This window comes from Eretmochelys imbricata, chromosome 11 (assembly GCF_965152235.1).
Source record: "Eretmochelys imbricata isolate rEreImb1 chromosome 11, rEreImb1.hap1, whole genome shotgun sequence".
Lineage (NCBI taxonomy): Eukaryota > Metazoa > Chordata > Testudines > Cheloniidae > Eretmochelys > Eretmochelys imbricata.
In genome coordinates this window covers 21,791,838-21,807,336 of record NC_135582.1, presented here as the reverse complement: position 1 = coordinate 21,807,336, position 15,499 = coordinate 21,791,838, and the positions used below count along the sequence as shown (strand labels likewise).

General features: G+C 39.1%; 1 protein-coding gene across 1 annotated transcript in view; it reads left to right on the top strand.

Annotated features, from left to right (window-relative positions):
* Window positions 1–15,499, top strand: part of LRP1B (LDL receptor related protein 1B) — a 1,054,628-nt gene that overhangs the window by 432,201 nt on the left and 606,928 nt on the right. Inside the window, exons 8-9 of the mRNA XM_077830376.1 lie at window positions 5,741–5,963; window positions 10,149–10,320. Coding sequence (XP_077686502.1) covers window positions 5,741–5,963; window positions 10,149–10,320 — 395 coding nt within the window. The remainder of the gene's footprint in view (window positions 1–5,740; window positions 5,964–10,148; window positions 10,321–15,499) is intronic.

Genomic DNA, 15,499 nt, shown 5'->3' with positions numbered 1-15,499 from the left:
TATGTGTCATTGGATCTGGCAGAACCACTGACGTGAGGAGCAGCAAGCAAGCTTATGCTTTTGGTAGTTCTACTGCCAGCCCATTGTTTGCTGAAGTAGCTTGGAAGCACTGATTACTGAGGTTGCCTACAGATGAAGAGAGAGATTGAGCAATAGCAGGGTGGATTTGATTTAATTTAAATCATGATTTAAATCACTAGTCAGGAAGACTCGATTTAATCATGCTTTTCTACATAAAAGTGCATTCTTGTTGGTTGTTATAACCTTAATACATATTCTTCACAACTCAGAGATGTAGGTTTAATTTTTAGAAGGTACACACTGTACATTTTTAAACAGTGATTTATTTTGAAAACTTTTCAGATTAGTTTTACAGCTATATCAGAAAATGAATGATTGTCTGGTTATTTCATTTACCTTTGGTAAATGAAGCAGATATTTACGAAGTCATTGGGAGGTGAACTATCTCCAATTCAATGGGTTAATCATTAATATTTGGAGGATTTTCTTGCCATGCTGTATTAGGAAGAGAAGATCACCAGACAGATATTTAAATTGTTTTAGTTAACTAAAACAACAACGTTAAGTATTCTGGATTTTGTTCTTCGACAGCAAGCATATAATATTTTAACAAAACAAGCATATGTCCCACGCTTCTCACATATATCTCCAGACTTCTTCTCCTTGTCCAGATCTATTCCGCCCCCAACAATCTTCTATTCATTGAACTTTTTGAAACTTTGCACTTTTAGAGAGAGGTAAGGGATTGACTCTGTGTACACAAATTTGCAGAGGGACAATAGAGTTGAGGTCTGTTGGTTCTCACCTCTATATATTATTTATTTATTTAAAACATTTTTGTTAACAAGCATGTTACCTCTGAAGACACAAATCCACAGTTTGAGAACTGCAAAACTAAGGATCTCTGATGGGTGTCTTCAAGACTGAGCACTGAGTCTCATTGAGATAGAAAGATTAACCTAAATAATCTATACAGAAACCTGTGGAACCACATAAAATTGGGTCCCTAATCCATGAACTATTGGAACTCATTTACAAAACTTTTCTTAAACATTACATAAATATATTCTCTCATACTATAGAATTAGAATTTATAATCCTTATTCAATGATGATATCTTTGAGCTATAATGTATCTTAATTAAAACTATCTTTAGATAGGTTTTTTTCCTCAAAAAGCATTTTATAAAAAAGCTATCCGATTTAAATAAAAAAATCCAGTTTTTTTATTTAGAAAAAAAGCATTGATTTTTATCCACCCTGAGCAATAGTGGCTCATCCATTTGTAAAGCTCTCACTGCTGCTAAGCAGCTTGACTGTGTTATCACACCTATTTAGTTAAGATTTTTCAGGTTTTTTCTGGTATGTACGATTACTATTTTCTTTCTTTTGAAGTGTATTGGTTTCAACTCTGGGGATGGTGTTCCCAGGCATGTTTTTTCAAGGCCTCATCTCTTTGTCTAGGACCACAGGACTGCGAGCCATTTTGCAATCCTTGAAACTGATTCTGCCGTACTTTCAATTTATTTTCAAGACTTATTTATAATATGTAAGAGGTTGAAATATCTATGTGCTTATCTGAAGCTTATCTAAACTTTTTTAGAACTTTCTTGTGTTTTCTTAGTCTCTCACCTTCATCCACAAAAGCAAATCATATCGTTGTCTTTTCCCTCACATCCCTGGGCTCAAGTTTATTGTCCAATTTATTTATAAATAGTGTAGACTGAGACTGTATGCTTCAGTTTTAATCACATATATCAAAAAGGTTGCTTTTACTGCTCTTTAGAAAGACAGAACTAAGATGCAGTATCATTGATTTCCATTCAGGTTTAGCACAACGTATAATAGGGTGCAACATATTTATCATAATGAAGATGATGGAATGAGCAAACAAAGAGATGGTTTCAGAACAATATGGTGGTTCAGAAGGAAATTGAGGTCATTTCCTACTGTGGACATGAAACCAATGTCATCTGTGCATTAGAGCAGCTCAAAATGTATGAGAAGTTTAAATTGCTAGATAAATATATAAATAATTCAGCAACTAGTAAATCCACGCCCCCCCCTTCCAGGCTGCATTGTTTTACTCGCTTTAGAAGAGGTGAATATAGAGAGTGACAGTTTGTAATTAGCATAGCAATGAAGGAGATTTGTTTTGATCAGTACACAAATTCATAGCTACTATCCTATTCACTGCTGAGACAGCCATCTGTGTTACTGCAGATATAAACCAGTAAAGGTAAGTCTATACTGCCCCCCCTCAAAAAAAAAAAGCTGGTGACAAGAGCCGGTCTGAGATTCTTCCCTCTCACCGGGTCTCAGAGCCCGGGCTCCAGCCCAAGTGGGAATGTCTCCACTGCTATTTTGAGCCCTGTACTGCAGAGCCCTGTGAGCCTGAGTCAGTTGACCCAAGCTTGGAGACTCACTGGTGTTTTTCGCATTGTACAGGTACCCGTAGTGATTTCCAAGCTAAAAGTAAGTTATTCTACAATTAATGTTCTACAATGGCATTTGATTGGTTGGTTTTGAATATTCTGGTAGTGGTCTGTTGTGAAATGAATGGTGGTTCAAAGCTAGGTTCCATGCACCCTTTGATCTTAGTCTTGTTCTTCAAGGGAGCCTCTGTATTGCCCTCTCCTGAGCAGGAGGCACTGACTGCAGCCCAATTCATTGCTGCCTTCTAACTGGCACTAAATCCACAACTCTTTATAGGGAAACAGGTAAAAAGCCTATTATTGTTATTATTAATACGTATGTCTATTATAGTGCCTAGAGAACACAGTTAAGATCAGGTTTCAGAGTAGCAGCCGTGTTAGTCTGTATTCGCAAAAAGAAAAGGAGGACTTGTGGCACCTTAGAGACTAACCAATTTATTTGAGCATAAGCTTTCGTGAGCTACAGCTCACTTCACCAGATGCATCCGATGAAGTGAGCTGTAGCTCACGAAAGCTTATGCTCAAATAAATTGGTTAGTCTCTAAGGTGCCACAAGTACTCCTTTTCTAGTTAAGATCAGGTTTCCAATATGCTGTGTGTTGTAGAAATATCTCTTCTTCACATTACGTTGTCTTGTGGGAAGACATTGCACTTGAAACACTAGTGCATTTGTGAGATTTTTCTCCTTCTCTAGTGCTTCCTGATCGTATGATTAGAGCGCTGTGCGGAAACAAAATTTGTATCCGCATGCAATCTGCGAACATGGTCCGTGAATATCCGTATCCGCAGATATAAAATGAATATCCGCAGATTTGCAGGGCTCTACTTATGATGAGAGGAGACCTGGAAGAGAGAGAGGGAGAGAGAAGGTGTGGGGAATGGCAGATAGGGAGGTACAGGCAGGCTCCTTGGTATTCTATGATTCCACTGCTGTGGAATTCACTGTATTGCCACACAATTATGCTCCACAACCCCAGGTATCATTTGTTTCCATCTCTGATCATTGAAGAGAGAACTGGGAATGCAAACAAAGTGTAAACTGGTGGAGTGTTGCTTTGGAAACCTGAAAAGAGCTAAAACCCTAAGCTAAAAGAGTGATAACTCGGAAAGGTAGGAGCTGGGGAAGGAGGAAAGTCTGAAAAGGAAAAATGAGAATTGTGATGGAAGAATATAATCTTTGGGGGCTGGACTGTGGGGAGGAGTCTTTCAAGCTCTAAAAGAAAGCTGCAGTCCAGGAATGATGATGATTGGCAGGGCAGTGTTTTTGGAGGCCACAGCATTGGTTGTGAGAACCTTTCCTGTGTGGGCCTGATAATGTCGGAGACCTCAGGTGTCTTAATTTATCCCTGTGCTGAATTTGGTTGTGCATTTTCCATTGTGCTAGGCACTACACAAACACACACAAACAAGATGATCCCTGCCCCAAAGAGTTTACTATCAACAATGTGGTCCGCTAAATTCCAATTCTATAATCGGTTACTTGTGCTACTGTAAAAAAAAACAAAAAACCCCTGAAAGAATCCAGTTTGATTTTGAGATCTTGAGTTGAGCTTTTATATTATTCAGCAAGTATGAGATGGAAAGGATCTATTAGCTCATCCAAACCATATATCGGTAAATGCACATTTAGTGGTTTTTTACCCCGGTCTAACTTTAAATGCAATAGGTGAGAGGGCTTAAAATTTATGATAGCTAATAAGCATTATTTTAAGATACTGTTTTTGTGACTGTAATTTTAAATTAATTGTATTTTTTTGCTATTTTTAACTTTCTCAGTTTAATACGCTTCTCATGTCATTTGTACCATGCTCCATGCACAATATAATTAGTAATTCTGGGCTATATCATGCCACCAGTTTTTAATGGTCAGTTGGTGTTCTTTAAAGAATAAGCTTAATATGATCAGTTCATTTTAACACAATAGAAGCAGCTTCCTCTAAACGACATGTATTTAAAACATTATTGTAATGTATTTTTTATTTTTAAAAGTCTTCTTGGATGTGAGACCCTTTTGACCTACACTCAAAATATATTCTCATTTGTTGTAAGGTATTAATAATGTAACAGAATCTTCATTTGTCTTCTTTGCAACTCCACATTCTTTCCCAGGCATCACATACTGCAATATTAAATGCTCAGTGGAAGCTACAATTACTAAAACAATTAATTTTTAGATAATTATTCAACAAAAAGATACCCTGGGCTTTACATAATGTTCCATTAATGCTGATAACTAACAGATAATTTACTAAATCTGGAAAATCAAATCTTTGATTCTCAAGGTAATATTAATAACATTCAGTAACTAGAAATTGAATTATTCTTGAGATAGTGTTAAAGTCATGGCAAGATGGTCTTCTATTTACAAATGCAATTTAGTCTCATGAGAAGGTAATCTTGTTAAAATATTGTCAAGTTAATTGAAATTGATTTGTGTTTACTAAACATAGTGAATGGTAATCAAACTATCAGGCTTAGAAGCCTTTGTGGTATGTTTAAGTCTTTAATAGATTTCTGTTAATCTTGCACAGGATGTTTCATTTTGGAAAAATAAATGTACTAGAGGTTCTTCAGGGCTAGTAGTCCTTCCTTGTCTGTCTTCCCCCAAAATGGATAAAACTGAAATATAGAGTAAATTGCCTTCTTTTGTGAAATGTTATGTTTTGGAATATCTGAGAGCATCTAGAACTCTGGATTACTTTTGCATTTTTTTATATCTGTCAATATACATAGTACATTTGCTTCTAGCAGCTTAATTATCACAATTTTGCTGATCTCTACTATTTGTAACAATCTTAGCATCTACATAAATGAAATTCTAATAGCCTTTATAGAAAGAAAAAATACAGTGAAGCAGTTTAAAAAGCAGGATAAACACAACACATAAGACACATACATTTTTGAGCTGATGCACTTAGTTGCATAAGAATTTCATGTCTAATCAGCAGTACTGGCTCCCTCAAGGCACATCTTTTTCAATACATTAAAAAATTCTCTAACAAAAACAGAACAAAATCCAATGCAATTGCACATTTGCTGGAATATTTCACATCTTTAGTTAACCTGCTCCCTCATGCCTTACAGTATTCATTAGCAGATTTCTCTGTTTATGGCTGATATTATATGGTTATGGTTATGGGTTACTAACAGATGTAACCACTGAAATGAATTAGAATGAAAACTTGTTTTACAAAATGCCCCACTGGGGACCTACTCATCAAGCTCACCCTCTTAAAAAATAACAAAGCAAAAACAGACCCACAACACTTTATTTTCTTTCAACAGAAAACTTTTCTTTACCGACTATGGGAGTGTTGCCAAAATTGAGAGATGTGACATGGATGGGATGAATAGAACAAGGATAGTAGAATCTAAAATTGAGCAGCCAACTGCTCTTGCAGTAGATCTGGTCAATAAATATGTTTACTGGATAGACATATATTTGGACTACATAGAAGTTGTTGACTATCAAGGAAGAAACAGGCATACAGTAATTCAAGGCCGACAAGTAAGTATTTATTTGATGATTCTTCTAATATAATAAAAAAGTAATAATATTAAAAGAACGTGCATAGCATTAACAAATATTTGTCATAAGATTCACTATTCTTGTTTGGTCCAAATGAGTCCGGTAAACAAGTTCTCAGCTGCATGTTCTATTTTATGTGCTGTTTATTTCACCTTACAGTGTATGGGCCAGATCCTGTGCTGTGACTCTTAGGAGATGCACATGAGAGATAATCTAGGAGAGGAGAGGAAACAGATGTAAGGATCTCAACAGGGGGAAATGGAAGGACATTACAGAGTTAGAAGTAAGTCTAGGCAGGGGATAGCATTAGTACCGTAAGAAGAAGAGATGTAGGGGTGAGGAGATGCATCCTGATAACACCAAAGAAGGAAAAGATGATTAGTGAGATGTGCTCACCAGTCTAGGCCAGTCTGGATGAATATAGAGTGATCCAATTCCCATTGAAATCAGTGGGAGTCTTTGCATTGATTTCAGTAGGAGCTGAATCCAAGTCCTTAAGCTGTAGGACAGTGATAAATCTGCTGAGCAGTAATACATCAGCAGACAGCAGTGTGGTGTGTCTGTTGCTGCCCTTCTGGCTTCTGACTAGAGTGTAGTATGTTGCCAGGGAATGAAAGATTCTGTGGCAGTTGGGAGGACAGTTGGAAACCTGAAGAGACAACGACAAAGGCAGCTGTTCCTAGTGGCTACTCACAGTGACAGAGTTGGGGCTTCTGGAGTTGCCCATGTGTGGCTGGGTCAATCTCAGTTGTAGATTGACAAGTTTCATGTACATAGAGTAGTTAAAAACATGCAATTTCAGAATGAGCACATTACACATCCATCTGTGATATCAGTTTCTCTCCAACAAAGGGAAATTGACTTGAAGCATGGACTTGAAATTGACCCCAGCTCAACCAAGAGACAACAGGATATTTTAACTTTTTGATTTTTAAAATATGAATACAGGGAATAGCAGAGAGATGCTCATGTGGGCAGGCTGAGAGGAAGATATCAGGCTTTTCCATATCTGTAATAGACTGCATTGGCCATGGCCTTTGGCCAATTGTACTGGAAAGGAGATTCCTGTAAATCTGAATCCTTTCAGCATCTGGTGCTGCTGGCACATTCTGTCACTATGTAGTTAGATTAGAAGGGGGTCCATCTTTAGCAGTAACTGGCACAAAATTTTTGAAGCTTACTATCACAGATTTGGTCTCAGTGCCTTAGCAAAGATTACAATTTGGCCTGTTTTATTTTTCCTCTTTTCCAGGGATCTTAGATGCTGAAGAATAGTTCCTAAAACAGATAAGAGGAACTGCTTTAATTAACAACCTAGCTAGATAAGAATGGAGAGAACAGAAGATGTATCCTTGAATGCTGGTTGTTTGAGGGAGTGAGAAGTAGCAAAAAGTTAAGGATTCCAACTGGCTATTAGGGCAGCCTGTTAAATCACGTACAGAAGGAGCAACCTATCAATCATCTCAGTCCACTCTGGTGATTTAAGTGGATTTCAATGGAGTTGTCTGTTTATCCCAGGGCTGGATTTGATCCAGTTACTGGGAAGCTGGACATTACCGGAAAGTTAGGGGCTAGAAATTATTAACAGGAGGGGAGGTTATATAATCAAATAAACACAGAAATTTTAGCTGATTGAACATATAGACATATTTAAACACTGATAAATGGAATTCTATTTTTTGCTCTTATAAAAGTCTGTTCATCTCATACAAATGATAAAAATGGATTTCTTTAAATCTATAGAATTCCAGTATATTAACTGGTATTCTTTGTAGATATTAAAGTCTTGATCCTGAAAACAAGAATCGTCTTATTGCTTACTGGTACTATCATGTATAGTCTCTTTGGCTTCATTGGTAGTAAGCTATGTGTCTCTTCATGTTTTCAAGATACTTGGGGAATTGCATTTATGGTTAAAACCATCACAATAATGCATAAAACAGATGAAAATAAATAATTAAAACATCCTAAAATACATCATAAAAATATAGTCGCACAACTCCAGTTAAGTAAGTATAGTACCTCACAATGGGATGCAAATGAATAATAAAATGTTAAGAAATGGGCAAATGGGGGAGAAAGGAGATGTTCATGCAGGAGGGAATCTTCCTCTTAAGCACAGGGCTCTATTCCTTCAATATTAAAACATTTACAAATATAATATTTTCCTGGTAAAACATTGGTATTGTAATAGTTTACTGCAATGTGATGCAGGTGCATCATTATTTTCAGTGTTTTCTTTTTCACATCCCTATTACTATGGTTGGACTAAATAATATTGAGTCTTAATCAGGCAAAACTTTTATTAATTTCAATTTAGAATTCTGACTGAGTAAGGTCTGAGTATGGATGCCAAGTTCTGGCCCGGTAGGAGTAATTTTCAGAAATGGGTGGGATTTTAGTTGTACAAAATAAGAATTTTTAGAAAGGTGTCCAGCATAACATTGAGCTGAGTGGATACAGTGAATAATTCCTTGATTAATTGAATCAATTGTTAATCTTTTGGAATATCTACCATCAGATTTTTTTTATTTTACTTTTTTAAAAAAACTCTTTCATTTGGTCACAGACAGTCTCTGGAGTATCAGATGTTTGATATTCAAATTGTTTGATAAAAATGATTGGTTAGTTAACTAACTTTGTGTCCCTGTTTCTTGACTGAATGAATGCACTTGCTCACATGCATAGATACACACATCAAGCCTGAATACTATGAATACAATGTTGGAATTTATTTTTAGCAAGCATTTGTGCCAGTAAAACACAGCCACCAAAAATTCACAGAAAGTCAACACAAAATGGAGCGCTAGGATGGTGTAACAGGGCATTCACCTGTGGAGTGCCTTTGAGCAACTGGATGGGGGACTACATTGCTTTTCTCCCCCTTTGCTCCCCTTTACAGATTGCCATCTTACCTTGATCAGTCTTCGATGGCTTGGCCCTCTGGCCAAGTCACAAAGTCCAAATTAATCCCTTTCTGGATATGAAAGAGTTTGGTAATTAAACAGCCTGTTTGTCCCCACGAGGGTCTTCAGCCCCAGTTCTGGGTCCTTTAAATTCATCCCTTTATTCTGACTCCCAAATAAGGCTTGTCCCTTTCTGGGGGTTTATGCCACTTTACTTGTGGCTGGTAGGGGAACCCAGGCCCACCCACTACTTGTGGTTCAAACCCAGGGACCCCATGCACAGCAACTACATACTGTTCACTCCATTCCATCACTGCTGTTTCCCTGGGCCTCTTCCTACAAGGCCCCTTGACCTTCTTGGGTTCTACTCTGTTCCCAGGTCAGGGGGGAGCACTCTTCTTCCTCTGGTCCCAGCTAGAAACTGGTCTGCAAAGGCCCTGCAGTTCCTTTTATCTGAGCCTGCTACATCATTGGTTGTCTCTAGCTCTTCTAGCCCTTGGAGAACCAAATCTCTCTAGCTTCCAAGATAGCTGCTCTAGTGAGGCCTCTCTGGGTAGGCCTGGAGGACCCACCTCTGCTGCCATCTCACTGTTTCCTAGCGCGGGATATAGCAGAGTAGTGGGCCATCCAGTAGGAGCCACAAAGGCCTGGTACACCCCAGGGAACTCATTTAAAAATTTAAGAAAATATTTATTGAAAACATTTTATGGCATTCACTCAACTCTAATTATAATGTTATTGAAATAAGAAAGTGACTCACCTTACGTATTGTGCATGCATGATTCTTCCATTTTGTATGTAGATAATAGCCTTTTACTACTCTTTACTGAATGCTGTTGCTATTATTTATTTATTTATTTGTTAATCACTAACAATGTGGATGATGCTGTGCAAGGCACAATTTAAAACATTTCCTGAAGAGTTTACACTCTAAAAGACAGACACAGCTAAAACAAAAAAAAAAGTCAAAGACTTATAGAAGTGTATTTAGTGTGTGTGTGTAATATTGATTTTTTCTGTCTTTACATAAATTTAATTGTAAAACAAGAATTTTAATAAAAATATTATGTTTCTCTAGTAAAAAGAAAGCAGAAATCACTTGACAGGCTTCACTGAGATTTTAAAAATATTTATTTACTTTTTCAAAAACTGGTTCTGTTATACAGTTCAGTTTCTACATGTTACATTATTCTTATTATTTATTGTTATTATTTTCTAAAGTCCTGATAAAAATAGCCATGTTTTTTCTCTTTTTCAGGTTAGGCATCTTTATAGTTTAACAGTATTTGAAAACTATCTATATGCAACTAATTCAGATAACTTCAGCATCTTACGAATAAACAGATACAATCGCACAGATGTTCAGGCACTGATTATACTGGAAAATGCAAGAGAGATCCATGTCTATCAGAAAAGAACGCAACCATCAGGTACGCTCAAAATTCCCTTTGTGGTACACTTTTCTCTGGAGCCAACTCTGGTGTAACTTCACTGAAATCTTTGTAGTTAATGCTGGGGGCTAAGCTGCCCTTTGTTCTAACAGGCATAATAATAGATATGATTTTTATGTAGAAAACCCCTGTGACAAGTAATGGAGTTACTTATGTAAATCTTCTGTGCATCTGCTAGGAAAATAGATATCAGTAGAGCAGGTCAAAAACAGTCCTATGGAACAGTTTTCCATTGGAAAATACTGGTTGGACAGACTCAAAAGAGTCCATTGGAATGAGCTGATTCTGTTAAAACTTTCAACAGAAAGCAGGCAGCCTGCAATCTTGTCTGCCTGTTCAGTTTTCTGCCAACTTGCAAGCTAGTCCACTCGCTTCTCTGTGCTCACAAGCTTCCAGATTCCATGGCAGTGAGCCCTGGTGAGCTTCCTGAGAACTGAAGTTTCCTATGATCCCCAGTAGCCTGCCTGACGGGCTGCCATAAGCTGGGTTCCCTGGGCTTCAGGGCTCAGTGGTGGCTACCTTCTTGCCTTGCAGGATCCCAATTTGCCCACCTCGTGAGCAGCCAGGGAGCCAGGATCCCCAGGCTTGCAGACTTCCCAGCTGGTGGGATATCTGAATCCCTGGCTGGTGGGGTGCTGAAGGCTGGGGTTTCCTGGGATTCTAGGCTCCTGGTTGGTCAGCACCTCAGGCTTCCAAGATTTCCAGGCTGCCTGGCTTCCCAGGTGACCACATGATGGACAGCCCAGGACTTCAGGCAGCCTGGACACCTGTTAGGATGGCAGTCAGCAAGCCAAAAAAAAAAAAGTTTGTTTTCCTAAAATGGAATATTTCTCATCTTTTCCTCACTTTTTTTTTTTTTTGAGTTTTCTTGTTTTTGTTCTGATTCAGAATGAAAACATTCAAAATCTCAAACTTTGTTTTGGACGGGAAAATCCCATTCCTGCAGTTCTAATTATGGGCCTGATCCTGCATACCTTGCACACTCAAAATACCCACTGATTTTTGTGGAAATTTTAAGCGTGCAGACATTGAAAGGTAAGGCTATAATTTTTGTAAAATGATGGTTTCCCAACAAGATATCATTCACAAGAACAGATATTATTGCTTTGGCTACTCTAACATGGAAACTGGCACACAAGCTTTACGAACAATGTGAACTTTATTATATAATTGAACTGTTAGGTTAGAAAGGATTCTGAAGCTTCGTCAAACTCTCGCTTGATATAGATTGGCTGAACTGATTTTCAACCCATAGTTGAGAACACTGATCTGCAGATGTCATCCATGAAGAGCATTGCAAAGAATCATACTGCTATAGGCTGACGTCTTGTCCTCATGGGGAGCAAGGAGGTTTAGCACACAGGATATATGATTTTGATATAACTTTTGCTACATCCTTTGTGACTGTGGTATTCTCCTGTGCTCTTTGTTACACTAGACCAGTTGTTATGTTCTGAATGGACACGTTTGTTGCTCATTAAGATTTGCTGTATGGGCTATCTCAGTTTGGTTAGGTTTCTATTCTATCTTTAGAATATGGAATTTGAATAATATTTTATTTGTTAAGAAAACAAAGAGAAAGTTGGAAATAAAAAATAAAGTAGGCTTTGAGCCCTGCATAGGTGTGCTAGGAGGGTGAAATTAGAACATAGGAATCCATCTCCAAGCTCACTATAGAGGAGGAACCCATAATTTGGCTTACTGAACTAGGGAACTAGTGTAGCAGGTAGCATTCAGATGAGGCATATCTGGAAAAGGTAGGGAAGATCATGATCCTGAATGCCTAAAAAGTGCTCTGGAAAGAGCACTGGCCGTGTTTTCACTTAGGTGTAGCACATCCTGCTGTCCAGCATCCATCATGGATCTTCACTTTTGTGCAAAAACCCCACTGCTTTACAAATGCTCCCGTCACTTTCTCCTTCACCAAGTTGGCAAAGGATCTACCCACAGGAGACTGTTTCTTTGATCTCCAGCACCCAGGATTCTAATTAAGCCTGTCTGGTATCCTTCAGCAGTACTTACCCTATTTGAGCACCATGTTCCCTGGCACTTGTTTTTCTCAGTGCTTTGGTACCTTTTCTTCTTAGCACTCTGGTGCTTCAGCACCTGTGGTGTGCAGGTGTCACTAATCTTATTGAGAACTCCCACCCTCCTTTCTTTTTGCCCCTGTTGTGGCATTTTTGCTAGTTTCCTGGTCCTCTTGTGCCGGCACTGTCATCCTCACCCCAGTGTCTGAGTCCCAGGAGCTCCAGGATAAAAGTTTGTTGAGAATCCAAACATCTTATAGTTTGTGTCTGTCTTTGTACTTGGTATTCTTTCAGTCTTGCAAGTCCCTCAATGTCATGAGTTGTGGCCAATGGCTTTTAAGGACCTTTCCCCCCCTTATTTCAAGTATGGCATCTAAAGAGGAAGTAAGGCCACTTTGCGACTTCCAACTTTACCAGTGTGGAAGAATAATAACATGGTGCCACCTCCAAGCCCTCGTTGAGGAATCTCAAGGAAACTCCTAGAAATCTGGCATGAGGCCAGTCCAAGGTGCTCAATGCTGAAACCTGAGTTGGACAAGATCATTGAGCACCAGGACTCAGTGTCAATGCTGCATATGTTGACACAGTCATAGCTTCTTCTTGAGAACAGCTTCCTCAGCAAAGTGTTCTCTGCTATCACCAACAAAACCAAGTCTTCATCAAGCATTCACATCTTGATATTTTTGAGCCTCGGTTTTGTAGTTGGAAGCACTTAGCTTATCGGATGAGAGTGTTCCTCCATGCAAGAGGCACTCAGATGAACTAGGGCTTTCTTTTGATAGTAGATACTTTTTCTGCTTTAGAGAAGAACAAAGGAAGTGTCTCAGCAGGGGATGATCTTTGCTTTAACCGGTTTTTATAGAAACTGTCCAAGTCAGCATTTTTTGAATTAAAACTACAAGAACCTACAAGACCCACTATTGAGAGGTTCCTAGACTACAATCTCCCCTACCGCCCCCCCCCCACACATGCAATAGGGTTTCTGACTTTTTGTCTCATCCTCTGTACAAACCTTGTTGGTGGGAGTTGCCATGGGTAGAGGAAAGGCTAGTAACACCTGTGCCCAGAATACATTTGGATAAATAGATTAAAAGTCCTTGGCCACAGTCCATTGCAATGTGGACTACCAGGTCTTCATGGTCAAAACCTAGGTGGAGGAAGAAGGCTTTCATCTGGCCACTTCTTTCACAGAAGATATACCAGAAGCTTTTAAGAAGCTAGAACACACAGAAATTTTGCTTATCAGAGGATATCATCTTTAAGGATTTTGAGTCACTTGCCTCCCTCCTATTACATTTTGAAAGTTACATTTATTTTTATTTGTTTTCCCCTTGCATCTTATTTTTAATTTTTCTCTGAGGCACATCTTTAATATTCTGTTGCTAATCTAGAATGAGATTTTCTTTCTGGCAGTTCTGCCTTCTAATCAGTCACAGGATAAGAACATAAGAACGTCCATACTGAGTCAGACCAAAGGTCCATCTAGCCCAGTATCCTGTCTTCCGACAGTGGCCAATGCCAGGTGCCCTAGAGGGAATGAACAGAACAGGTAATCAAGTGACCCATCTCCTGTCGCCTGTTCCCAGCTTCTGGCAAACAGAGGTTAGGGACACCATCTCTGCCCATCATGGCTAATAGCCATTGTTGGACCTATTTTTCATGAACTTATCTAGTTCTTTTTTTGAACACTGTTATAGTTTTGGACTTCACAACATCCTTTGGCAAGGAGTTACACAGGTTGACTGTGCGCTGTGTGAAGAAATACTACTTTTGTTTGTTTTTAAACCTACTGCCTGTTAATTTCATTTGGTAACCCCTAGTTCTTGTGTTATGAGGAGTAAATAACATCTCTTTATTTACTTTCTCCACACCAATCATGATTTTATAGACCTCTATCATATACCCCCTTTGTCGTCTCTTTTCCAAGCTGAAAAGTCCCAGTCTTATTAATCCCCCCTCATATGGCAGCTGTTCCATACCCCTAATAATTTTTTGCCCTTTTCTGAACCTTTTCCAATTCCAATATCATAGAATCATAGAATCATAGAATATCAGGGTTGGAAGGGACCCCTGAAGGTCATCTAGTCCAACCCCCTGCTCGAAGCAGGACCAATTCCCAGTTAAATCATCCCAGCCAGGGCTTTGTCAAGCCTGACCTTAAAAACTTCCAAGGAAGGAGATTCCACCACCTCCCTAGGCAACGCATTCCAGTGTTTCACCACCCTCTTAGTGAAAAAGTTTTTCCTAATATCCAATCTAAACCTCCCCCACTGCAACTTGAGGCCATTACTCCTCGTTCTGTCATCTGCTACCATTGAGAACAGTCTAGAGCCATCCTCTTTGGAACCCCCTTTCAGGTAGTTGAAAGCAGCTATCAAATCCCCCCTCATTCTTCTCTTCTGCAGGCTAAACAATCCCAGCTCCCTCAGCCTCTCCTCATAAGTCATGTGTTCTAGACCCCTAATCATTTTTGTTGCCCTTCGCTGGACTCTCTCCAATTTATCCACATCCTTCTTGTAGTGTGGGGCCCAAAACTGGACACAGTACTCCAGATGAGGCCTCACCAATGTCGAATAGAGGGGGACGATCACGTCCCTCGATCTGCTCGCTATGCCCCTACTTATACATCCCAAAATGCCATTGGCCTTCTTGGCAACAAGGGCACACTGCTGACTCATATCCAGCTTCTCGTCCACTGTCAGCCCTAGGTCCTTTTCCGCAGAACTGCTGCCTAGCCATTCGGTCCCTAGTCTGTAGCGGTGCATTGGATTCTTCCGTCCTAAGTGCAGGACCCTGCACTTATCCTTATTGAACCTCATCAGATTTCTTTTGGCCCAATCCTCCAATTTGTCTAGGTCCTTCTGTATCCTATCCCTCCCCTCCAGCGTATCTACCACTCCTCCCAGTTTAATATCGCTTTTTTGAGATAGGGCGACCACGTCTGCAAGCAGTATTCAAGATGTGGGTGTACCAGGGATTTATATAGAGGAAATATTACATTTTCTGTCTTATCTATCCCTTTTTTAATGATTCCCAACATTCTGTTAACTTTTTTGACTGTCGTGCACATTGAGTGAATGTTTTCAGAGAACTATCCACAATGATGCCAAAATCTTTCTTGAGTGGTAAAA